Source organism: Gymnoscopelus braueri, assembly GCF_963280865.1.
Source record: "Gymnoscopelus braueri genome assembly, chromosome: 19".
NCBI classification, from domain to species: domain Eukaryota; kingdom Metazoa; phylum Chordata; class Actinopteri; order Myctophiformes; family Myctophidae; genus Gymnoscopelus; species Gymnoscopelus braueri.
Genome location: NC_137621.1, coordinates 38,136,883 through 38,160,026, shown reverse-complemented (window position 1 = coordinate 38,160,026; position 23,144 = coordinate 38,136,883). Strand labels below are relative to the sequence as shown.

At 41.0% G+C, this 23,144-nt stretch overlaps 1 protein-coding gene across 1 annotated transcript in view; it reads right to left on the bottom strand.

Annotated features, from left to right (window-relative positions):
- scfd1 (sec1 family domain containing 1) overlaps positions 1-23,144 on the bottom strand; it is a 40,549-nt gene that overhangs the window by 4,534 nt on the left and 12,871 nt on the right. The window contains exons 11-24 of the mRNA XM_080413796.1: positions 20,249-20,388; positions 20,027-20,117; positions 19,659-19,732; positions 19,419-19,500; positions 17,816-17,912; positions 16,808-16,878; positions 11,122-11,201; positions 10,526-10,588; positions 10,104-10,179; positions 6,856-6,909; positions 3,750-3,802; positions 2,753-2,786; positions 2,589-2,654; positions 2,275-2,343 (exon numbers count right to left, since the gene is read on the bottom strand). Of these exons, the coding sequence (XP_080269922.1) occupies positions 2,275-2,343; positions 2,589-2,654; positions 2,753-2,786; positions 3,750-3,802; positions 6,856-6,909; positions 10,104-10,179; positions 10,526-10,588; positions 11,122-11,201; positions 16,808-16,878; positions 17,816-17,912; positions 19,419-19,500; positions 19,659-19,732; positions 20,027-20,117; positions 20,249-20,388 (1,050 nt within the window). The remainder of the gene's footprint in view (positions 1-2,274; positions 2,344-2,588; positions 2,655-2,752; positions 2,787-3,749; positions 3,803-6,855; positions 6,910-10,103; positions 10,180-10,525; positions 10,589-11,121; positions 11,202-16,807; positions 16,879-17,815; positions 17,913-19,418; positions 19,501-19,658; positions 19,733-20,026; positions 20,118-20,248; positions 20,389-23,144) is intronic.

The window sequence follows — 23,144 nt, the reverse complement described above, 5'->3', positions numbered from 1 at the left end:
TTTGTGTCATCACTTCCAATTTCACGTGTATATCCTGTATCCTGTATGAGTTCTCTCTCCTGATTGGATCAAGTTGGTATCCCGACCTGAACATGAATGTTCTGTTAACACATTGATTGCCAAGATCAAGTTAACTTGATCTTTCAAAAAAAATAAAACAAATCTAAATTCTTATTTTTAAATTTTTATTATTTATTATTTTGTATTTTAAATTTGACCCAAAGACCACGGAGATATGATTTTTCGAAGATCTAGACTCCTATCCACTTCCTTGTTAACTTAAAACTTAAAAATTCTGTATCTCGGCTCCTGAGTACTTTTTTTTTCTCAATGAAAAATCTCTGGCATAAAACTGCAAAAAATCTGAAATAATTCTGGCAGCCAATGTGTTAAATAAAGAGCTGGAGAGACAGGGAGACTCCTGTTACTGAACACTATAGCAATTATTACAATCTGAATATAGAGCTATTTAACACTTATTTTAACAAAAGAAAATCACTAACTGTACCTTGAATAAAACAAACAGTTTTAGGATCACAAAATACTTTTAACTGTTAACTGCTGCGAGAGATGTGAGATAACTCAGATCTTTGCCAGGCCAATACTGACAAAAGTATATGTTCAACTATTTTCAGATTTTAATGTATGACACATGAACTGCAAGCTTACATTATGCACTTTCATACTCTGTAAAAAAAACAACAACAAAAAAACAACATTCTTTCATAGCCTGTAAACCTCCGAAAAAAAGGACAACTACTAATTTTCCAATTTTGGACAAGTTTGCTATTTTCCAACGACTGCATGAATACATTCCAGATTTTCCAGGATGTGTGGGACTGGGAACCCTGTGTTGCCTTTCATATAGTCGAGGTTACTCAAAGCGTACCGACCTCGTTTTATAGACAATGAGGTCACATGGAGAGGTCCACGCGGACACAAAATAAGCGGACATCCGCTCAAGATCCGCTAAGGTCTGTGGGGACCGTGCAGATGTTGTTGTTGGTTATTTTGAAAAGCACATTTGCACATACCTGGAATGTGTCCTCTGTATTTAATTTACCCAACCTAACTTATTAAGAGCAGATGCCAACTCTTTTTTTGGTGACTTGATGAATTGAGTGAGTTGTTATTTAAACTTCTAGAACGCTTAGTTCCAGTCCGCGATTCAGAACTGGCTGAGTCTCGGTACTCGATGGACACACACCTGGACCGCATGTATCAGTATCACCGCGCCAATGTCCTGTTTACAAAGTCACCATAACGTTCCATGGATGTAATATCGTTCATGATTTAGTTTTTCCTATGGCAAAGGTAAGAGGAGTGCTCCTTTTCGTCCTGTGTATGAGCAAGGTTTCAAGAAAGCACTTAATTTTACTTTAAAACAAGGCAGAAACTGTACTGTGACGCACACTGTTCGGTACCAGCCATGCACAGCAACTTCCTTGTTTTTGCAGGCAGTCACAGGGACTACTTTCTTGTAGAAATTATAGAAATTATTCTTGGTAGTGAAATTGTTATTCAAAACTGGGATATGTCTATGATTTTCATGTTGCTGCATTTGGTAACCATTTTAGAAAAGCAATAAGGCACACAAGGCCATGGCACAGCTGAAAGGGTCGGAAGCACTCTCGCCTGTGATGTCCTTCACTACGTCTCTTAGCTGTTCTAAAATCAATGGTAAACTACAGCAGCTCTCTTCTCGCAATTGGGTTCTCACAGCAAAATCCTGTGTTAATGTATCCATTTGTAACTTAGAGAGTGAACAAATGTTACATTTGTACACTCTCAGAGTCAAATGGACACAGGATTTTACGGTGTACAGTACACACACGCCCCAGTTACAGTTACTCAGCATGTAGAAGTCTCAATTGGAGATCTCCGCCTACTTACAACATTCAATGCAGGGGCTAGAACAGCTGAGAAAACCTACGCTAACAAACCCACGCCCACTGCTTTGAAAACCAATCCTGATACAGTCCCATTATCAAGGACCACCCCAAAGTATTTGCATTGCATATTTTATTTATCACCAAATTGTTTCCACACAGTTTTAGCTCCTACGTGGAATTTATATGTCACGGCAGAGATCTCCGATCGTGTGGCTAAATGTGAGACTACGAAGGACAAAGGACGTATCCAAGGTCATTTTGTTTGTCTCATGTTGTATTTCATTTCATGTGTGTCTAATGAGGTAAGGGCTAAATGGTTGTGTCTGCTTACTAATGACAGAGGACTTAACCTTTGACCTGTGTGTGTGACGTGTGTTCTCACCTGTTTGATGAACTGAGCTGCATTGAACAGTTCACTGCAGCCGTACAGCACCTTCTTACCCGGTTTAGACTGGAGACACAGAGAGAGGCAGAGAAACAGAGAGAAAGGCAAAAAGAGAGATTAATGCTTGTAGTGTGTGTGTGTGTGTGTGTGTGTGTGTGTGTGTGTGTGTGTGTGTGTGTGTGTGTGTGTGTGTGTGTGTGTGTGTGTGTGTGTGTGTGTGTGTGTGTGTGTGTGTGTGTGTGTGTGTGTGTGTGTGTGTGTGTGTGTGTGTGTGTGTGTGTGTGTGTGTGTGTGTGTGTGTGTGTGTGTACCTTTGTATAGTCCACCAGGTTTTGGTACTCTATGTAGTTTCCTCCTCCGACAACGAACACTATTGCCTGGACAGACAAATAAACAAACAAACACACACACAGAGGTTACTATTATGTGACACGCTGTACTGTATGTGTGTTAGAAGATACAAGTCACATCTCACCTCCTGAAATGGATTCTTATTCCTGGGGATGGAGCTGAGGAAGACAATGATGAGGAGAGGAGGAGAAGAGGGAGATAAAAGGAGAGAGAGCATAGAGTAAGAGGGAATGAAGGGAGAGAAGGAGAGAGGAGAGGAGGAAAAGGGGACAAGAAAGAGAGAAAAGACAGAGGGATTATGATTCGTCACATTCCACAGTTTGCAGAGCGTCAACATGACTCAGCATCTCTCCACACACACACACACACACACACACACACACACACACACACACACAGGAAGGATGGACATTTGGGCAATTTACATACACTGTGAGTGTTCACGGTTAACCATAGCATGACGTCATATTTATACAAATTAAACATTGGAGTGCAGGTCGCGAGCCTTGGACACACCAACTTTGTCATTAGCTGTATGTAGCACAGCGCTCGAACGCAGGGAATGAAGCCATCCATCTTGTAATGGACAGCGCCTACAAGGTGAACAGTGTCCAAATTAAGTTAAATAGTCGTCAGTCTCAGTGGAAAGCTTTTCCACAGCCTTGTGGTTTTCCTGGATGTCTCTTTATCAGCTATACAGTTTCACAGCAAAGACTTTGTGTTTATTTTATAAAGCCAAGCCTAATGGCTTGGCAAAACTGAAACTTAACTGAGGTTTATGTGTAGAATACAAAGCCTTCTTTCCTCCTCAACTAACCGCTTGTTTTGAAGTTAACAGTTACAGATTTTGTGGGCAACGGTGGATATTTAATACATAAATTCAACAGGAAGAAGTTAATATGGCCTTGCAGGTCTGGACAGAGCAGTGGTTCTCAACCTTTTCTGGATCAGGGCCCACTTGAAAATGAAATGTAGGAACATTGACGATTATGCAAAATAATTGCGATTATCTCAAATAATAATACATGTAATAATTGTGACGGTGACTACGTGCATCCCATCAAATCAAGCACTTGATATATATTATTATTTAATCATGTATGATGAACCTTGTGTGTTACCTCTCGCTGCCTCTCAGCATCTTGGGGTCAAAGTAGCGATAGTCATCTGTCTCCTGAAACACACACACACAGACACACACAGTTTAAATCCCAGGCCCCTGACAGCTTTGTCCTGGGTAATGTTTACATGAACGCTGATGACATGAAGTATGTTGGTATTTTCGCTGATGATGTTGTTGTTGGGTCAAAGACGCGTCCAAATTCACTCTGGACGGACTTTAGACGGTTTTGACGCCGGCCCATGAAAAATGATATTTAATAGAAAAATATGTTAACTACAGTAGCATGTTAGGAATGTACCGATACACATGAATCAATGTTTATTCTGGGCTCTGTCTTCCATCTGCACATCCACCTAGCCACTTATCTCTGTGAGTCTGTGTAATCTGCTATCAGGCCATTCATCAGAACATCATCAGACACAGCAGACATAGAACAGTTAGCTCAACAGGCGTGTGTGTGTGTGTGTGTGTGTGTGTGTGTGTGTGTGTGTGTGTGTGTGTGTGTGTGTGTGTGTGTGTGTGTGTGTGTGTGTGTGTGTGTGTGTGTGTGTGTGTGTGTGTGTGTGTGTGTGTGTGTGTGTGTGTGTGTGTGTGTGTGTGTGTGTGTGTGTGTGTGTGTGTGTGTGTGAGAGAGAGAATGCTGAGTTGTTTCTCTCTCACCAGACTGACTGGTCTACTCACTCTGATGCCAGAAAACACACACAGACACACACACACACACACACACACACACACACACGCACACGCACACACGTAATATCACCATTATCTGATACAAGGAATGTTCTCTTCTTGTTCACTAACCTTCACTGTCCATCCTGTCTTTCTCTCTCCGTCTCAGATTCTACAAGACCCATAACCACTTAAACCCCAGTATCAGAGCCGATCTGCTATTTTCACCCCATAATAACACAAAAGACACTAGTATAGAGCCCTGAGGGACTCCGGTGAACCAAGTGGTTAAGGCCAATACACACTCCTTCCGATGTCGAAAAATCTTTCGGTTCGGACAGGCTTTCAGAACTATAGTTCAGAGAGTCAGGAGATCTGGAGGTGCACGGGTTCCGAGAAAAAGTTATAAGACCGTCTTTCCGAAGCTCGGAAACAATTTGCGGTTATATCAACTCTCTTTCTGAAGAAAAGTTCGGCCGCCGGAAGGGGTGTGTATTGCGCTTTACTCTCAGGTATTTTTGCTTCTCACTGTCTTGGCCTCCTCCCTCTTCTCTTCTCACACACTCTCCCCACTCTCCCTCTTTCTCTGACTCTATGGGGCACCCCAAGTCTTGGTGTCACTCCCGCTACCCCTCGGTCACAGAAGTATTTCTTTTCTATTTATTTTCTAACCCATTAAGACGGGGAACGCATCTGTGTCATTTCAGATTTCTTTGGCTATTCAAAAATAGCAGATCTACAAGCTCATAGCGTGGCATTACGAGCTTGTATATCTTCTATTTTTTGAAGAAAATTCTAAATTTCATCTAAATCCTAACATTTTTTTTGTTTTTTTTTAAACGTATGTTGCTATAATCAGTGGTTCTCAACTTTCGTATTTGGCCATGGACCCCCATCTCAAAATATTTCCAGTTCCAGGGACCCCCCAGAAGCAAAGATTTGAGTTAAATATGTTCGCTTTAAAGAATATGTATTCAAAGATTTGCACAAATGTTCAAGATTCTTTTTAAATAGCAGATAATGCAAGCTCATAGCGCGGCGCTATGAGCTTGCATTATCTGCTATTTTTTAATAGACAAAGAAATCTAAAAATGACACACAGATGCGTTCCCGGTCTTAACACTAGAATCTCATAATGTCCTCACCAGTGCCAACGTTTTATTGTTGTTTTTTGTTTTTTTCACGTTGCCATAGACCTCGTTAAAATCCTTAAGATTGAGCTCTGCACTGTTTGTAAACATCGCGGAGATCTCCCTGCGTGTACCAGTCCAAACCACGTGTCAAACGGGGCATCCATGTTGTAGTTAGAACGGTTTAGGTTAAACAGTGATCAGCGAGGAGAAAAACTACAATCGAAGAAAATGGCGTTGCAGTGTGCGCTTTAGAATGGAGTCCTATGGGATCGGCAAAACGTGATCCCGAATAATTCCATTTCCGGTGGTGTTACAATGAAATGTGCCGTACTAGAAAATTGAAAAAAGTTTTTTTTTTCGAAAAAAAGGAAAAAGCACCACAGCCCGTAGGCTACGGGATCGGCGCTTTACAGTTGGATTTATCGGCCCGTAGGCTACGGGCCTGGCGGTGAGAGTGTTAAAGGGCTAATCCCCATAGAGAAATCTTAGATCGCGTCATATAAGAAATGTGTTCCAAAAGTAAACAAATCAGCCCAGCGATTCTGTCAGGTATATGCGACTCTGTATCGTTTATGATATTGAGTTACATTTGATTTAAACAAATGTCTTTGATAATGATGATAAATTAGTACTCCTTCAGAGTCAGCTGATGCTTCATATCCATATGAGTAAAATCGCCAGGCTCATTTGTTCATTTTTGGAACACAGTTCTTCGATCAAAGATTTCTCTATGGGATTTTCAATAGAAAGAATGACTCTGTGACCCAGGGGAATAGCGGCCTCTAGTGGCAGTGATGTAAGACTTCGGTGCTCTATAAAGTGTATTACTCCCTCTATCACTCCAACACATTCTCGTTCCCTCTCTCTCCCACTTTATTTGTCTTCTCACTCTCCGTTTCTCTCTCTCTCTCTCTCCCTAAGTACAAAAGTGTCTTTGTGTTTCTGAAACTCCAGAAGCTGAGAAGAGACAAAAACACAAAACCCTAAATACTGACTAGCCTGCAATAGTGTGCGTCTGGATCTGTGCGTGTGTGTGTGTGTGTGTGTGTGTGTGTGTGTGTGTGTGTGTGTGTGTGTGTGTGTGTGTGTGTGTGTGTGTGTGTGTGTGTGTGTGTGTGTGTGTGTGTGTGTGTAAAGTATTGCTGAGAGAGTATGCATCAGAGACAGAGAGACATGCTGACACATGTGAGCCTAAGTGTGTGTAAGGATGTCAGCTGTTTGTGTGTCATTGTCAGTGTGTCTTTATCCAACGATAAGAGCCGCCAATCATAGCACCTATCACACACACAACACACTTACAGGATTTGACTTCATCTCCATCAGGTTGTCCAGGATTCGTGTGACTGGGAGGTTCTGGAAAAACAAACCAACAGAATGAATTAGAACAGATCAGGGATCAGCTAAGTATGCTGTTCTACGTGTTCTCTGTCTTACTGTGTATGGTTTAACCACTTGCATTAGCCAAAAATAACAGATCTACAAGCTCGGCTGCGCGAAGCGACGCTAGTCTGGTTTTCACCAGACAGAGACGAGTTACAACACAGATCTGTTTTTACTAAGAAGAGAGGCTTTAAGTGGTTAATACAGGCTTATTGACTTGCCCTAACACCCATCCGTATTATTGATGGGTTCCTAGTAGCAGGCTGGCTTGTTGACTTGTTCCCAGTAACAGACTGGCGTGCTGACTGGCTCCCAGCAGGATCACCAGTCAGATTGAAACAGAGACCAGTGTTGTCATGTTTTGGCTCACAGACACAGGATTCTGTCTCTGAATCAGCCTAATATTGATATAACAGACACATTGCCGCTCTCTCTTTCTCTGTGTGTCTGTGTGTGTGTGTGTGTGTGTGTGTGTGTGTGTGTGTGTGTGTGTGTGTGTGTGTGTGTGTGTGTGTGTGTGTGTGTGTGTGTGTGTGTGTGTGTGTGCGTGCGCGCGTCAGTCATGCCAAATTGTTATAAATGAGTTTAGCCCTTGCCCTATGAGCTGTGTGTGTGTATTTGTATGTGTGTGAGCCATGCCAAATCATTATAAGCTGGTTTACACCTTGCCCTATGAGCTGTACTGTATGTGTCCATTTGTCTGCATGTGTGTGTGTGTGTGTGTGAGACAGACATGCCAAATCATTATAAATGGTTTTAGACCTTGCCCCTGTGTGTGTGTGTGTGTGTGTGTGTGTGTGTGTGTGTGTGTGTGTGTGTGTGTGTGTGTGTGTGTGTGTGTGTGTGTGTGTGTGTGTGTGTGTGTGTGTGTGTGTGTGTGTGTGCTCGCGCACGCATGCGAGAGACAGGCATGTCAAATAATTATAAATGAATTCTGGGAGACTTCTTTAAACTTTAAATTGACTCCAAGTCCTCCTTCTACTCCTCACTGGGTGTTCACGGTGACATTCCAGGAACTGTTATTCCTTCTGCACACATTAGAGATGCTTGATTTAACCTCCTGCTGCAGCCAGCCGGGCAGGCTTTCAATGAAGCGTGACGGAAACCAGGACTTTAATCATTAACCACTTGAACCCCAGCATGTCTATTCCGGAGGGGGGGGGCGGGGGGGATAGACATGCTCAAAACGCGTCGCAGCGAGACGCATTTTGAGCATGTAGATCGGCATAGACTGAAAAAAAGAACGGTCAGAGTACGGTTGTAACTCAAGTCCGTTTCACTAAGACTAGAGGGATTTAATGATTAAAGGAAGCCGAGTCCCGCTGCTACCAGACAGGACGGCCAATCAGCTGCAGTTTTGATGTCACGTAGCAACGAGGTGTGTTACCAGGAAGTAAACAATGATCCCTTAACACATTGACCGCCAGAGGTTAATCTCATAATGTACTCACCAGTGCCAACGTTTTATTGTTGTTTTTTGTTTTTTTCACGTCGCCACAGATCTTGTTAAAATCCTTAAGATTGAGCTGTGCACTGTTTGTAAACATCGCGGAGATCTCACTGCTTCTACCAGTGAAGACCACGTGTCAAACGGAGCCGCCATGTTTGAGTTCTGACCGTTTAAGTTAACATGGGAAATGCGAGGATGAAAAACTACATGTTTACAGGGGCTTTTACAGGGGTTTATGTGTACGACTTAGAATGGAGACAGACGGGAAACAAAAAACGTGATCGCACTTCCGGTCGAGATCGGGTGGTGTTACACTGAAAATGGTCCCCCTAGAAAATTGAAAAAAAAAAAAAATCGAAAAAAAGGAAAAAGCACCACAGCCCGTAGGCTACGGGATTGGCGCTTAACCGTTGGATTTAACGGCCCTTAGAACTACGGGCCCGGCGGTAAATGTGTTAATGGGGAAAATACAATGTAATAATAATACACAGTACAATCCCAGTGTTGATTCAACCATTTATCCATTTGTGAAGAGTAAGGGTCCATTTGGTTACATTTGTACACTCTCTGAGTTACATTAAGACTGTTAAAGAAGAAAGTTGTTAGAGGATTGCTGCCAGTGACGTACCTTAATGTCCACAACCAGACCACTGTTTACCCAACGCTGTTTGGCTCAGACACACACTGGGTCTGATGCTAACACTGATTTATAATGGAACTATTGTCATATCAAACTCTTTAGTTTAAAAAAAAGAACAAAGCCGATCACTCTGATGTGTTTTTTTCAAAATTGGCGAGAGCAAAGTCAAGTTGTACGTCAACGACCCAACATTCAACTTTTAACACTTGTACTACACACACACAAAAAAGCATATAATCAATCTTTTTTTGTCTTGATTGCATCTATGGCTCTTGGAAGGGAGTACATTCTATTTGTATTTCACCTAACAACATTATATCTAATTGCATGTAATGTCTTATTGACTTATTATCCGATCAGATGATTACACCTGAACTTTTATTCTGTCTGCCAATCAGCGGGTTAGATTGTATCCATATAAGTGTATGCCCATTTCCTGAAGATCCAGACGTGATCAAAACGTTTATCCAGTATTTGTATAAACAATGGGAGCAAAATTAGCAGTGTGTGTGTTTTTTTGTGGTGATTTTTCTGTTAGTCCAGCGGCGGGTTGCTAGAGTGGATGTGCGTGCTTTATGCGTCTTATCTTAAATGAACTTAATGTGTTAATGGGGAAAATACAATGTAATAATAATACACAGTACAATCCCAGTGTTGATTCAACCATTTATCCATTTGTGAAGAGTAAGGGTCCATTTGGTTACATTTGTACACTCTCTGAGTTACATTAAGACTGTTAAAGAAGAAAGTTGTTAGAGGATTGCTGCCAGTGACGTACCTTAATGTACATAACTGCAGCTTATTATGCTATTATGCTACTATGTGTGTTCATGTAGATATGTTTTATTTTTCTCCTTTCTCTCCCTCTCTCTGCCCCCCCCCCCTTTTATTTCTTTCCTGGAAAACAATGTAATGATGGAACTTACAGTGGAACCCAATGATGTACACCTCTTGAACTGCTAACATGAAAGCCTGCATACAGTAAAGAGTTTCCCCCCACTTTTACCTGTAATTATGTTTAAGTTGATTGATTTATTGATAATTAAATTATTAATAATTCATATGAGTGTTACTCACAAGCTGTTTGAGAACCAGGTTCTTTACTCCCTCCATCACAAACTGGGAACCAGAATTCATCACTCTAGAAAACAGACTGGAAGAAGACAGAGACTTGTGTTTAATTTATGCTCTGCGTCACAATCATTTTAACCACTTTAACCATATTTTATACTTTGGCTATTAAAAGATTGCAGATATACAAGCTCATATCACGTCACTTCGTGCCGTGCTATGAGCTTATAGATCTATTTGTTTAAATCGTGAAAATATGTCTAAATCTTTGAAAATACATATTTTTGACCCATATCTTTGCGTCTGGAGGTTGCTGGCACAAAGCCTTTTCAGATGGGGGTCCGCAGCCAAATACATATCGTTTTGGGGGGTCGGTGACATGAAACATTTTGAGAACTACATTTGAGAACTACATATCCCAGTCTTACCCCATGGGTTTGACTCCACTGGTCCCGTAGTTGGCTGCAGCGGTGCCCATCTTGGCGAAGGCTCTGGAAACACACACGACTCAAACAGTTTGTCAACATTGTTTGGTTGTGACCTTCTCATTTCATGACTTATGTTGTTTAAGGATGCATTAGTAAAATACAAAAATAAAGGCGCATCAATGACATTCATGAAGTTATATATTAACTCATTCACTGCCAGAACTTTTTTATTTTTGCGTTTGACAAACTGCCAGAGATTTTTCATAGAAAAAGAAAGTACTCAGGAGCCAAGATACAAAATGTTTAAGTTTTAAGTTAACAAGGAAGTGGATTGGAGTCTAGATCTTCAACAAATCATATCTCCTTGGTCTTTAGGTTAAAAATTAAATAAATAAATAAGAAAAAAAAAAAAAGAAAAAAAAAATTTTTTTTTTTTTGAAAAAATTAAAAGTCGTTTTAGTCGTTCTTGGCAGTGGGGGCTTAAAGGACAAAAGTCGTTTTAGTCGTTCTAGGCAGTGAATGAGTTAAGAGTAATAAGATGTAAGCCTGAATTACTAGTTATCTGACTAACTGGTCAACTCACTGGTCTTACTTACTTCCATTGTTTGATGTAGTTAAGAGGTGAAAGGTCACATCCAGCATCCAGCAGAACCTTCTTATACTGCTCCAAGTCAGACTGGAACATGAACACACACACACACACACACACACACACACACACACACACACACACACACACACACACACACACACACACACACACACACACACACACACACACACACACACACACACACACACACACACACACACACACACACACACACACACACACACACACACACACACACACACACACACACACACGAGAAAATGTAAGTAAAGGGGGATGAGGAAGAGGGGGTAATCCCTGGGTAATACATCTCCCTGGAGGAGGCAGAGTAGGATGAAGCAGGAATGAAAGCAGAGCAGCTCATTTCCTGTCCGGACCAATGAGTCACTGACCGTCTCCCCTCCAAAATAATCATCCATCACCATGACAACTGTGGACCATAGATCAGGATAACTAGATTTTACATATCATTTCTGTCGGGCAAAAACCTCTTATCGACACATTTAAACTTTTTGTGTTGTTACCTACTTGATCATACTACAGCGTCACAAAAGTATAAAAAGTAGCAGATCCACAAGCTCGATGTGCAGCGCGAAGCGACACGTTTTTGAGTTTGTAGATCTGCTACTTTTGCCATTTTTTTATTTGAATCCTAAAAGTTTTGGACATATGAGGTTTTCACCCGACAGAGACGATATATTACTACTACTACCATTACTACTACTAATAATAATAAGGCCAGAAATATGTATATCTTTCTATGTCTATCTAGCTAATATTCCTGTTGGTCTAGGATCAGATCCCACCAGAACCATATCTTCTCCTACACCGTCTCCCTCTCAGCTTTCCTACTGTCCGTCTCTCCTACACTGTCTCCGTCTCAGTTTCCTACAGTCTGTCTCTCCTACACTGTCTCCGTCTCAGTTTCCTACAGTCTGTCTCTCCTACACTGTCTCCGTCTCAGTTTCCTACAGTCTGTCTCTCCTACACTGTCTCCCTCTCAGCGAGTTTCTACTGTCTCTCTCTCTCTCTCTCAGCTTTCTTACTGTCTTGTCTCTCCTACCCTCTCTGCCTCTCAGCTTTCCTAATGTCTGTTTCTAATATAGTGTCTCCCTCTCAGCTTTCCAGCTGTCCTTCTCCATGAAGAATCCATACAGTATGAAGAGAGTGGACCCTTAAACCAAAACGGGAAAGCATCTGTGTCATTGTAGAATTTAGCTATATATAATTTACATAGCAACATACATTTTTCAGAAGAAAAACAGGATTTAGAAGGCATTTCGTTGCTGCCATATTCTAACTTTGTGTTTTTTTGTAATTTAACGCCCTACTTGATCAGGCTAGAGCATCACACAAGCATCAAAAATAGCAGATACAAGCTTGAAACGCGGCGGGTAGCGACGTGTTTTGAGCTTGTAGATCTGCTACTTTTGCCGTTTTTGAATTTGAATCCTGAAAAGTAAAAGTTTTGGACGTTATGAGGTTTTCCAACCGACAGAGACGATTTGTAGAATCGGCCTCAGGTCTTAATGGGTTAAAACAAATCTAGATAAATAGATAGATAAACAAACAAAATAAATAAATAAATAATAAAACAGTGACTCGTCAGCAGGTGTTTAAAAAAGTCATATCTGCCCTGTGCAACTTTTTACAAAGCCTAAAACCCCAAAAGAAATGTAATTTGTATTCATAATGTTCCTTCCAATGTTCAAAGACAGAAACACAATTAAATTGTTAATCGCAATTATTTTACTTTCATATTTGTGACAGCCCTAGCGCACACACAGAGGCACAGACACACACACACACACACACACACACACACACACACACACGCACACACAGTCGCACACACACACTCCACAGATCCAAACCACAGACTGCTGTGGTCCACAACCAGACCACTGTTTACCCAACGCTGTTTGGCTCAGACACACACTGGGTCTGATGCTAACACTGATTTATAATGGAACTATTGTCATATCAAACTCTTTAGTTTAAAAAAAAGAACAAAGCCGATCACTCTGATGTGTTTTTTTCAAAATTGGCGAGAGCAAAGTCAAGTTGTACGTCAACGACCCAACATTCAACTTTTAACACTTGTACTACACACACACAAAAAAGCATATAATCAATCTTTTTTTGTCTTGATTGCATCTATGGCTCTTGGAAGGGAGTACATTCTATTTGTATTTCACCTAACAACATTATATCTAATTGCATGTAATGTCTTATTGACTTATTATCCGATCAGATGATTACACCTGAACTTTTATTCTGTCTGCCAATCAGCGGGTTAGATTGTATCCATATAAGTGTATGCCCATTTCCTGAAGATCCAGACGTGATCAAAACGTTTATCCAGTATTTGTATAAACAATGGGAGCAAAATTAGCAGTGTGTGTGTTTTTTTGTGGTGATTTTTCTGTTAGTCCAGCGGCGGGTTGCTAGAGTGGATGTGCGTGCTTTATGCGTCTTATCTTAAATGAACTCCAAGCCTAGAGTTCACATTTCAAAACCACACACAAATTGTATGTTTCCCCGGGACCCAAACTAGTGAAACTAGCCGATCTACAAGACCACAACGATCTACAGCTCACAAGCTCACAATGCGTTGTGAGCTTGTAGATCTGCTATTCTCACTAATTCTTAAAATGTTTTTTATTTTTTCTAATTCATGGAATTTTTTAATTTTTTTAATTAAATTATTTTGAATGTTTGAATTTGTTTCTAACTTAAGAAAAATTGTGAATAAAATGTTTTGAAATAATAATAATTAAAAACAAAATGTAGGAAACAAAAAATAAATGGATATTTACTTGCGGCCCAGAAAAATGGGTCACGACCCTGGGAACCACTGTATTAGACCATTTCAATGATGTTACCAAACAATGAACTATTCATTTCTCTGTAACAATACCTCTTGTCAGGACAGGAGATCAACTTTGAAGTCATTTCCCTCTGTATCATAAATCACACATTAACTGTTCTCTGGCTTCGTAAGGGAGGCATTCCATCCCATAATAACTTTCATTATTCACAGTGGGCCTAACCCTGTTAGCTTGTCCTCATGACAACAGTAGGAATATGTGCGCGAGCCAGGATCGCAGGGAGGGGAACACAAATCTACTGTTTGGGTTTTCAGCTGAAAACATTTAACAATAGAAAGGCCCCTGGCTGGGGGGGGGGGGGGGGGGGTCATCTGAGATCCATTCCTTATGTTCAAGCAGAACACACAGGAGACCAAAGCCAAGAGACGGTGATGCTTTGGCCGCTCCAGAAGTGGTCTGGGGACTGAGGGATTGTGGGTAATGGCATTAGGAGGAAGGTCTTTGATAGGGGGAGATTGATGAAGGACACGCTACTGACTCACCATGAAGCAAATAAATAAATCAATTGAGAGCCCAAAAATGCTTACAGAGAGAGGCTCTTAACACTTGTCTAGCGCATACAGAGAGATAAAGCAGAAAGGACAACATTGGTTTATCAGTTACACTGGGTTAAGACATGACAGAGAATGCTCAAAGCAAATGATTGTTAATATTTCCCCTAAACTGAGTGAAAAGCATAGTTCTGGAGCCTGTAAAAGAGTGTGTACAAGCTACCGGAAAATAATCGAGAGCGTAATGAACACTCAATGTTTACAGTTTTCTACAATCTTGCACTGCAGGAAAAGGTGCGATTTGTAGCTTTCAGTCAAAGCCAAATGTTATCCCTGTGCCCTAAATGTGTTTCCAACACCATCACAGCCATTTGAGCACAACGAGTCACATTCATCCTGTTGATTTGTGAAGACACACTGTCGGAGCGTAATGGAAAAACCCTGCAAGTACTGGCACCAACAATTTGCTTTAGACACGCCGGTCCAGACCAGAGCCACACCAGACCAGAGCCACACCACACTTTTTGATCAGGGTCCAAAAATAGGGCGTATTTGATCGTCTTTATTGGTTTTGGTGGTTTGGTTACATGCTGTTGTCCTGGCAGTGCATCACTGATGAAACTTTCCTGTACAAATCACCAGAAAAATACCTGGAACCATGTTCACTCTGCCAGTAATGATGAGTCTTGACGACACAACACTGACACAGGGGGACATTACTCATAATGAGTAAATCTTAGCTATTAACACTGGCCACAAATAAACATGTTGGCTTCAGTTTTCCAAAACACCTGCAGACAATTTAATGTATTTGTTTTAAAGGAGAGAGTACAGTTCACTTTCTTCAAACAATATATTTTTTTCTCCTTATGGAGTAAAGTTGGGAATCTGAAGAGGCAGTGGTGGAAAAAGTTAAATAATCAATACTGCAATGTAGAAGTACTCTGTTACAAGTAAAAGTCCGGAATTCAAAATTTACTTGAGTAAAAGTACAGACGTATCAAAATGTACTTAAAGTACCAAAAGTAAAAGTACTAAAATGCTTGAAAATAGCAGATCTACAAGCTCACAACGCGTCTCTATACTATAGAGACGCGTTGTGAGCTTGTAGATCGGCTATTTTCAAATAGCCTATGTATAAAATAAGGCTAAAGTGGTTAATGTATGTTTTATAATGTAATAATTTATATATGCAAAGTAACTAGAAACTAAAGTTTTCAAATAATTGTAGTGGAGTAAAAGTACAATATTTGCCTCTGAGATGTAGTGGAGTAGAAGTAAAAGTATAGACAATTAGAAATACTCCAGTAAAGTAAAAGTACCTCAAAATTGTACTTAAGTACACTACTTAAGTAAATGTACTTAGTTACTTTCCACCACTGTGAAGAGGGAAACAATGTAGGAGAAACAGAAGGTAAGAAAGCTAAGAGGGAGACAGCGTAGGAGAGAGACAGTGGGACATCTGAGAAGGAAACAGTGTAGGTAGGAGAGATAGAGAGTAGAGCAGGACAGATGAGAGGGAGTTTTCTCAAAGTTTGAGAACCACTGCTGTAGACATTATGGTTCTGTCTTGTGCCTATGGATCTATCGATCCATTGCTCTGTCTATCCTCTTCTTTGTACATTTAGCTCTCTTACAGCCCTTACATACCAAGTCAGAATCTCTCTCTATGAATTCCTTAGCTCAATGCCCATCAGACCTCTCTCAATATTCCCTTCTTTCTTTCTTTCTACCTCCCCCTCTTCCTGTCACACACACACACACACACTTTATTAAATCATAATTTATGCACTTCTTCCAGTTAAGGATGGCGACACATTCAATTCCCCGAGACTATAAACACATAGTTAACCTGTTAACGCTCACACCACACACACACACACACACACACACACACACACACAGCATCTGTTTCTATACATCTCTGACACAAGCCATCACTGTGAATGGGAGGCCAGCAGTATAATAATATACAGAGACAGAAGAAAGAGTCAAGAGAAGGTTAAACAAGAGTTTGTCTCTTTGAGAGGAGAGGAGAGAGGAGAGGACAGGAGAGGAGGTCCTAATAGCCCTTGGAGCAGATATCAAAGCCTGGTTGAGAGGCTCTCCCAAACACAATGAGGCTTTTCAACACTCCTCACCCATCTCTCTAATGTTTCTAGTACTCTCATGAGAGAGAGAGAGAGACAGAGACAGAGACAGAGAGAGAGAGACGCATGCATGGAAGTCTAGCATGAAATATGACCCCACACAACCCCAGAGTGAACCAAGGTCCACACACACTTACCTCAGAGGGTGCCTGTTGTGATGTGATGTAGTAAATGAGAAACAGCCTCATCTTGTCTTCTGGAGTTCCAGCTGAGACACACACACACACACACACAGTACATAAACATACATAGATACATACACTTAAGTACACTACATAGTAAGTTTGAATCTCTGTGTGTGTGTGTGTGTGTGTGTGTGTGTGTGTGTGTGTGTGTGTGTGTGTGTGTGTGTGTGTGTGTGTGTGTGTGTGTGTGTGTGTGTGTGTGTGTCTAAGATATACTGCAAATGCTCATTGGTGCTTACAACTGAATCCAGGTCAGGTCAAGGTGCGTTTAATTTTCGTTTCACCTTTAAATGCTTTAAATGTTATCTGATCAGGGTTGTGAACTCTGCTGACACCTCCCCTCTGTTAAGCCATGTGGATTACATTAAACGTACCCCAAATATCTAACTGAAAACTTCTGCAGAAAGGAGACAACACAGATTACATTGATATAACATAGATGGAGAGACAGAGAGAGAGAGAGAGAGAGAGAGAGACAGACAGACAGACAGACAGACAGACAGACAGACAGACAGACACAGACAGACAGACAGGCATAGAAGGTGTTTCTGTGTGTGTATTTGATTGACGTTTTATTGTAAAAAATGCATATACGTGAACATAGTATATATTTGTACATATCTATCAAAATGATACAATACAAAAAAAACAAGAGCTTCTTTCTATTGTGATCCTGTGTGTGTGTGTGTGTGTGTGTGTGTGTGTGTGTGTGTGTGTGTGTGTGTGTGCGCGCGCGCATCTGGAACTCCTTACTGCATGAGTATGAGTGTTTATGTACGTAACATTGTGTGTGTGTGTGTGTGTGTGTGTGTGTGTGTGTGTGTGTGTGTGTGTGTGTGTGTGTGTGTGTGTGTGCGTGTGCGCGCATGTGTAAGATGAAACAGAAATGTGAAGTGGGAATATGTTTTAATTTCCAGTGTAGTTACAGGTAGACAAATAGACAGACAGACAGGATCTTACCATCAGGGTCACTGATAACATCCAGAAGTGATTTATCTAAAGTAGTTTTACTCATCAGCTTCTCCTCATACTCAAAGTACACATCCAACTTTCGACTCTGTAAAAACACACACGAAAACACACACACACACACACACACACACACACACACACCTATTATCTCTTTTCGTTTACTCGAAATTATGCTTGCTTGTTGCTTCCAAAACACACAAAAAAGCTACATCTTTGTTGTAAATTTCGCCACCATCTCATGTCCACGGGGACATCCGCGTGCATCCCAAATGCGATGACCACATTTGGTCACTACCTGCTGTATTATTATGTGACCAAAAACGGACTTGAAATTAAATGTAAGTTCCTTGGCAGGTTTGTTAAAATGGAATACAAGCTGAAAAGAATGAAAACCTAAATAAAGAAGACATCTCATCTGTGGAAGGACTTTGAGAATAACAGGAATGTTCAGAAATAACTGACGCAAGATAGAGTCAACTAGGACAGTAGAACTCACAAATCCTTCAGTTGTCTGGGACAGTGGTTCTCAACCTTTTCAGGCCGTGACCCCCCAAAATAGTCATATTTGAACTTGATCCCCCAGATAAATATTGTGAAAATAGCAGATCTACAAGCTCAAAACACCTCGCAACGCAAGGCGTTGTGAGCTTGTAGATCTACTATTTTCAAACTTTTTGCCTCTTTCTTATATTATTTGACAATTTGGATTACTTTTGATGCTGTAATCGTATTTTTTTTAAAAGGTACTAAAAATGTCTTAAAAGTCCTTAAATTGTCGCTTCACTGTCATCTGGGGACCCCCCAAAACCATGTGGGGAGCCCCCTGGGGGTCCTGACCCACAGGTTGAGAACCCCTGGTCTGGGAGAAGGTAATTAGACTATGCAGCCTGTGTTGCTGTTGCTCCTGAACGTGTGCAAGTCTGCAGACACAAGCCGCCGTAGCAACGATAAACTGGCCTTCACCACTTCAATCCCATATGGTTGACAGAAGTTCCTCAGGGCTCTATACTAGTGTATTTTCTGTTTCCTGTTATTGTAAGGACAGCTTTCGCTGAAAATAGCCGATCGGCAAGCTCAGGACGCGTCGCGCTGTCGATCCGCTATTTTCAGCGAAAGCTTTCCCCACAATCCGAGAACGCATCTGTGTCACTTTAGATTTCTTCGGCTATTCAAAAATAGCAGATATACAGTACAAGCTCATAGCGCTATGAGCTTGTAGATCTGCTATTTTTGAAAAAGAAATCGTGAAAATGTGTGCAAATCTTTGAATATAATTATTTTTAAGTGAACATTTGTAATTCAAACCTTTGCTTCTGGGGGTCCCTGGAACAATTCTTTTTTTTTTCTTTCAAATGTTCACTTTAAAAAACATTCAAAGATTTGCACACATTTTCACGATAAAAATTAATAAATAGCAGATCTACAAGCTCATAGCGCAGCACTCGGTGCCGGGCTATGAGCTTGTATATCTGCTATTTTTGATTTTTGAATGGCATCTAAAGTGACACAGATGCGTTCCCGGATTGAATGGGTTACGTGGTTAATGACCAGTACACACATTGCTGATCACTTATGTATGTGATGCCCTTACCTTGATGTGGTCCAGAACTGCTGTAGCTACGTTAGTATGCAGGTCAATCAGCCTCTTCTTCTCTAGGAGCTCAGGGAGAGAACTGAGGAGAAGAAGAGAGAGTTGATCTCTAAGTCTAGCGTGTGATGGATCCATTTCGGTGTATTGCTGATGTCACAGACCAGCTGTGTGTGTGTGTGTGTGTGTGTGTGTGTGTGTGTGTGTGTGTGTGTGTGTGTGTGTGTGTGTGTGTGTGTGTACCTCATTGCAGAGGTGAGTTTAGCTGTGTTGTCAGACAGCATGCTGATGGCTCCCTCATCCTCACCCTCCAAACCCTGGACAGACAGACAGACAAACAGACAGACAGACAGACAGACAGACAGACAGACAGACAGACAGGACAATCAGAGGGAGAGTCAGATAGTTAATGAGTATGTCAGTGAGACACTGAATTAATCATATAGGCAAAGAGAAGTCCTGCGCGCTTCAGCCAGCAGAAAGTAGAAGGGCTCGTCGGTGCTCAACAGGGACTACTTGCATCAGTGCGTGTGTGTGTGTGTGTGTGTGTGTGTGTGTGTGTGTGTGTGTGTGTGTGTGTGTGTGTGTGTGTGTGTGTGTGTGTGTCTCACCATGATGCTCTTAAGTCTTTTGACGTCATCCTCCTGTGCTCTGTATGAGTCCAACTCCACCTGGACAGACTCCGCTACCTCTGGAAATGGACTGACACACACACACACATATTTGTCAACATGAAAACGATTATGGCGATTATGCAAAAATAATTGTGATCAGGCGACTACGTATCAATTGTCACAGGCCTAATCTCTTCATAGAGAAACGGTTCCACACACCTTCCTTTGTGGTTCTGCCAGAACTTATCGGCTGCTGTGAGGTCTAAGGTCTTCCTGTTCTTCTTCTTGGGTCTGGCTCCTGAAGGCGATGCCTCTGACCCCGCCCCCTCCTCCATGGTCACCCTGTTCAGGTGGAAGTCCTGGAACGAGCACACACGCACACACAGCAAAACAATCAAATTGTGTGGTCAGCAAGAAAACCGGCTAGATACTGCAGTAGTGCAATAGCTCACTATAAAGACATGCTCTTACAAACCAGAGTGATTTGTCACTGTCTTACCGGCTACTGGAACTACAGACTACATTAATATTATTAGTATTATTATTAGAACCAGGGCTGATCTGTTCAATGCATTAAACAAGAACACCAGTGCTCTGGAGACAGCATGACCTCATTGGTTGACTTATACCGTGTGGGCTCTCCAGACCTGCTCTAACCAAAGCCAGACAGATGGCAGATGACAGAAAATAAAACAGGTCTTGTGTCAAAATCTTGATTGCTGGCATGCTGGAGTTTTGACGGGATCTAATAAAACTTTTATTTTACTCTGATCCGATTCTACGAAACCCAGCAGGTAAAACAAAGAGGCTTTATGAAGTTCCATTACTGTGCAAAACCACAGTTCATCTCTCTTTTCATTAAAAAGGGTCTAGTACTCTAGTTTTATGGAATAGTTACAGGAATTTAGTACACGTAAAAAGGTTATGTAAGGAACTGTTTGGGGTTCTAGTACACCTAAAACGGTTCTATGTGTCACATAAAACGTTTTAGGTGAACAGTTCAGGATTCTATTAAACCTAGCACATATAAAAAGGGTTTTATAACTGTTTCTAGTACACATAAAAAGGTTCTGTAATTGGCTGTTGAGGGTTCTACTACAAATAAAAAGGCTTTATATTAAACTGTTAAGGATTATACAGTAGCACACCAAACATGTTTTATATTAAACTGTTAAGGATTCTAGGTGGGGGTATTCTTAAGTGATTTTATTTGTCTGTTGTTTGCTCTGTTTTTTTGTGTTTAATGTCATTTTATTTTTATTGTGTGGTATTGTGTTTTGTTTTATTTTATGTCAATGTCTTGTTAAAAAAAAGAAAAAGAAAAGAAAGAAGAATCTATGGAGTACTGTCCAGAATGTTACAATTCTTATTCTCCAATAAAAAGATAATTAGTTCGTTTTGTCACAGTGAATGGAAATCTTAATGCTACTGTACAGCTACGACGACATGGAAGCAAATCACAAGCATTGATATGGAGTTGGTCCCATCAATAATATGTTTATTTAGGTGTCTACTGCCTGTCTGTCTGTCTGTCTGTCTGTCCATCACAGCAGGGACTTGCGCTGCATTTATGCCTGTCAGTACTGCCTACCTGCCTGTCTCTCTGCATGACTGTCTGTCTGTCTGTCTGTCTGTCTATGTGCGCTCCCAGTGCAGTCTCTGTTTGACTTCTTACATCGTCACTAACACTAACAACTTATGACAGGAAATGGCTTCTCTTCACCAAACATCAGATCATAATATCTCTGTTGTCAAGAGCGACCAACCACCACGTTGACTGAAACCAGTCGGTGTTCTGCCGGGTGGTGGCAGACGGACCCAGTTCAGATTCTGACATATTTATAGGAAAGAGGAGAGAGCTTGGCGTCAGCCGTGTTACCTGGCAGGAACCCTGCATGAGGATCCAGACCAACGCAACACAACAACCTCAGCTGTGACTCACTGACTGAGGCTTCTAAGAATAGAAGTACGGGCTGTGCTACCGATATAACGGTCTTTACACGCTGTGAGCGTGACGCATAAACGATAACAATAATGTGTCGGCGGACATTTCGCATCAAACTATTCATATTGTCGTCGCTTTATCGCTGCGTAAAATTCACTATACAATCTATTCTCCCCTCAGGGCTGGTATGAGACTGGGTGGGCACATGTTAGGGTTTGTTTTGTTGTATTGCGTATATTGTATTGTTTTTCTGTGTCTATGTATGTCCTGTATTTTAAAATGGAAAAACTCAACACCACTTCGAAAAATTTAGATATTTTCGGTGAATTGATCAAACATACAAATCCCTTTGTGTAAGGACCTTAAAGCGAGCCTATTTTATGCCTATAATGACATGCCCAAAATACCAAGTCAAAAGTGGTTAAAAGTAACACTGTAAATTGCAGGCCAGTGAAAACAGAGAAATGACAAGCTAATATATCAGTAAAACAGATGTAATAACAAGTTATTGTTCTACAATAACTTTAGAACGTCACCGTTATCCAACACTCATATAACTGTTTATTTCAATACATTTACTGGTAAGAGTACCTATTTGTGCTTGTATTATATTCAGTACCAGTTATATAATAACAGGTTATTAATCTCTTTTATATTACTTGGTGATTTACCGGTCACTAATGCATCATTAATATCTGTAATTGAAGGGTTATATGTCAAATGTCATCATTAGAGGTCATAACATTATGATAGAACTACTACTGAATGTTCCATGTCTCTTTAAGAGCTGCGTTCAGAATCACTGATATATGGATGTCAACTGGAAGCAAACCAGCGACAGAGAGAGAGAGAGACAGAGAGACAGAGACAGACAGTGAGGGGGAGAGAGAGACAGACAGTCACTCAGAGGGAGAGATAGCCAGACAGACAGACAGACAGACAGGGGGGGGGGGTCCAGAATTAAGAGCATGGCTTAAAGTGTAAACACATTATTTAAGCCTTAAATGATTCAGTGTTTATATGGTAATAAATAGTTTTATGGCAAAACACAACTTTTCACAAGTGAGTGGGCCTACACTAGCCAGGGAATCTGACAAATCTGCCAGCGTGAAACTAATTTGCTCTTGGCCTAGACTGTGTTAGTGAAAGGAATCGTTTTTAATGTTCAGT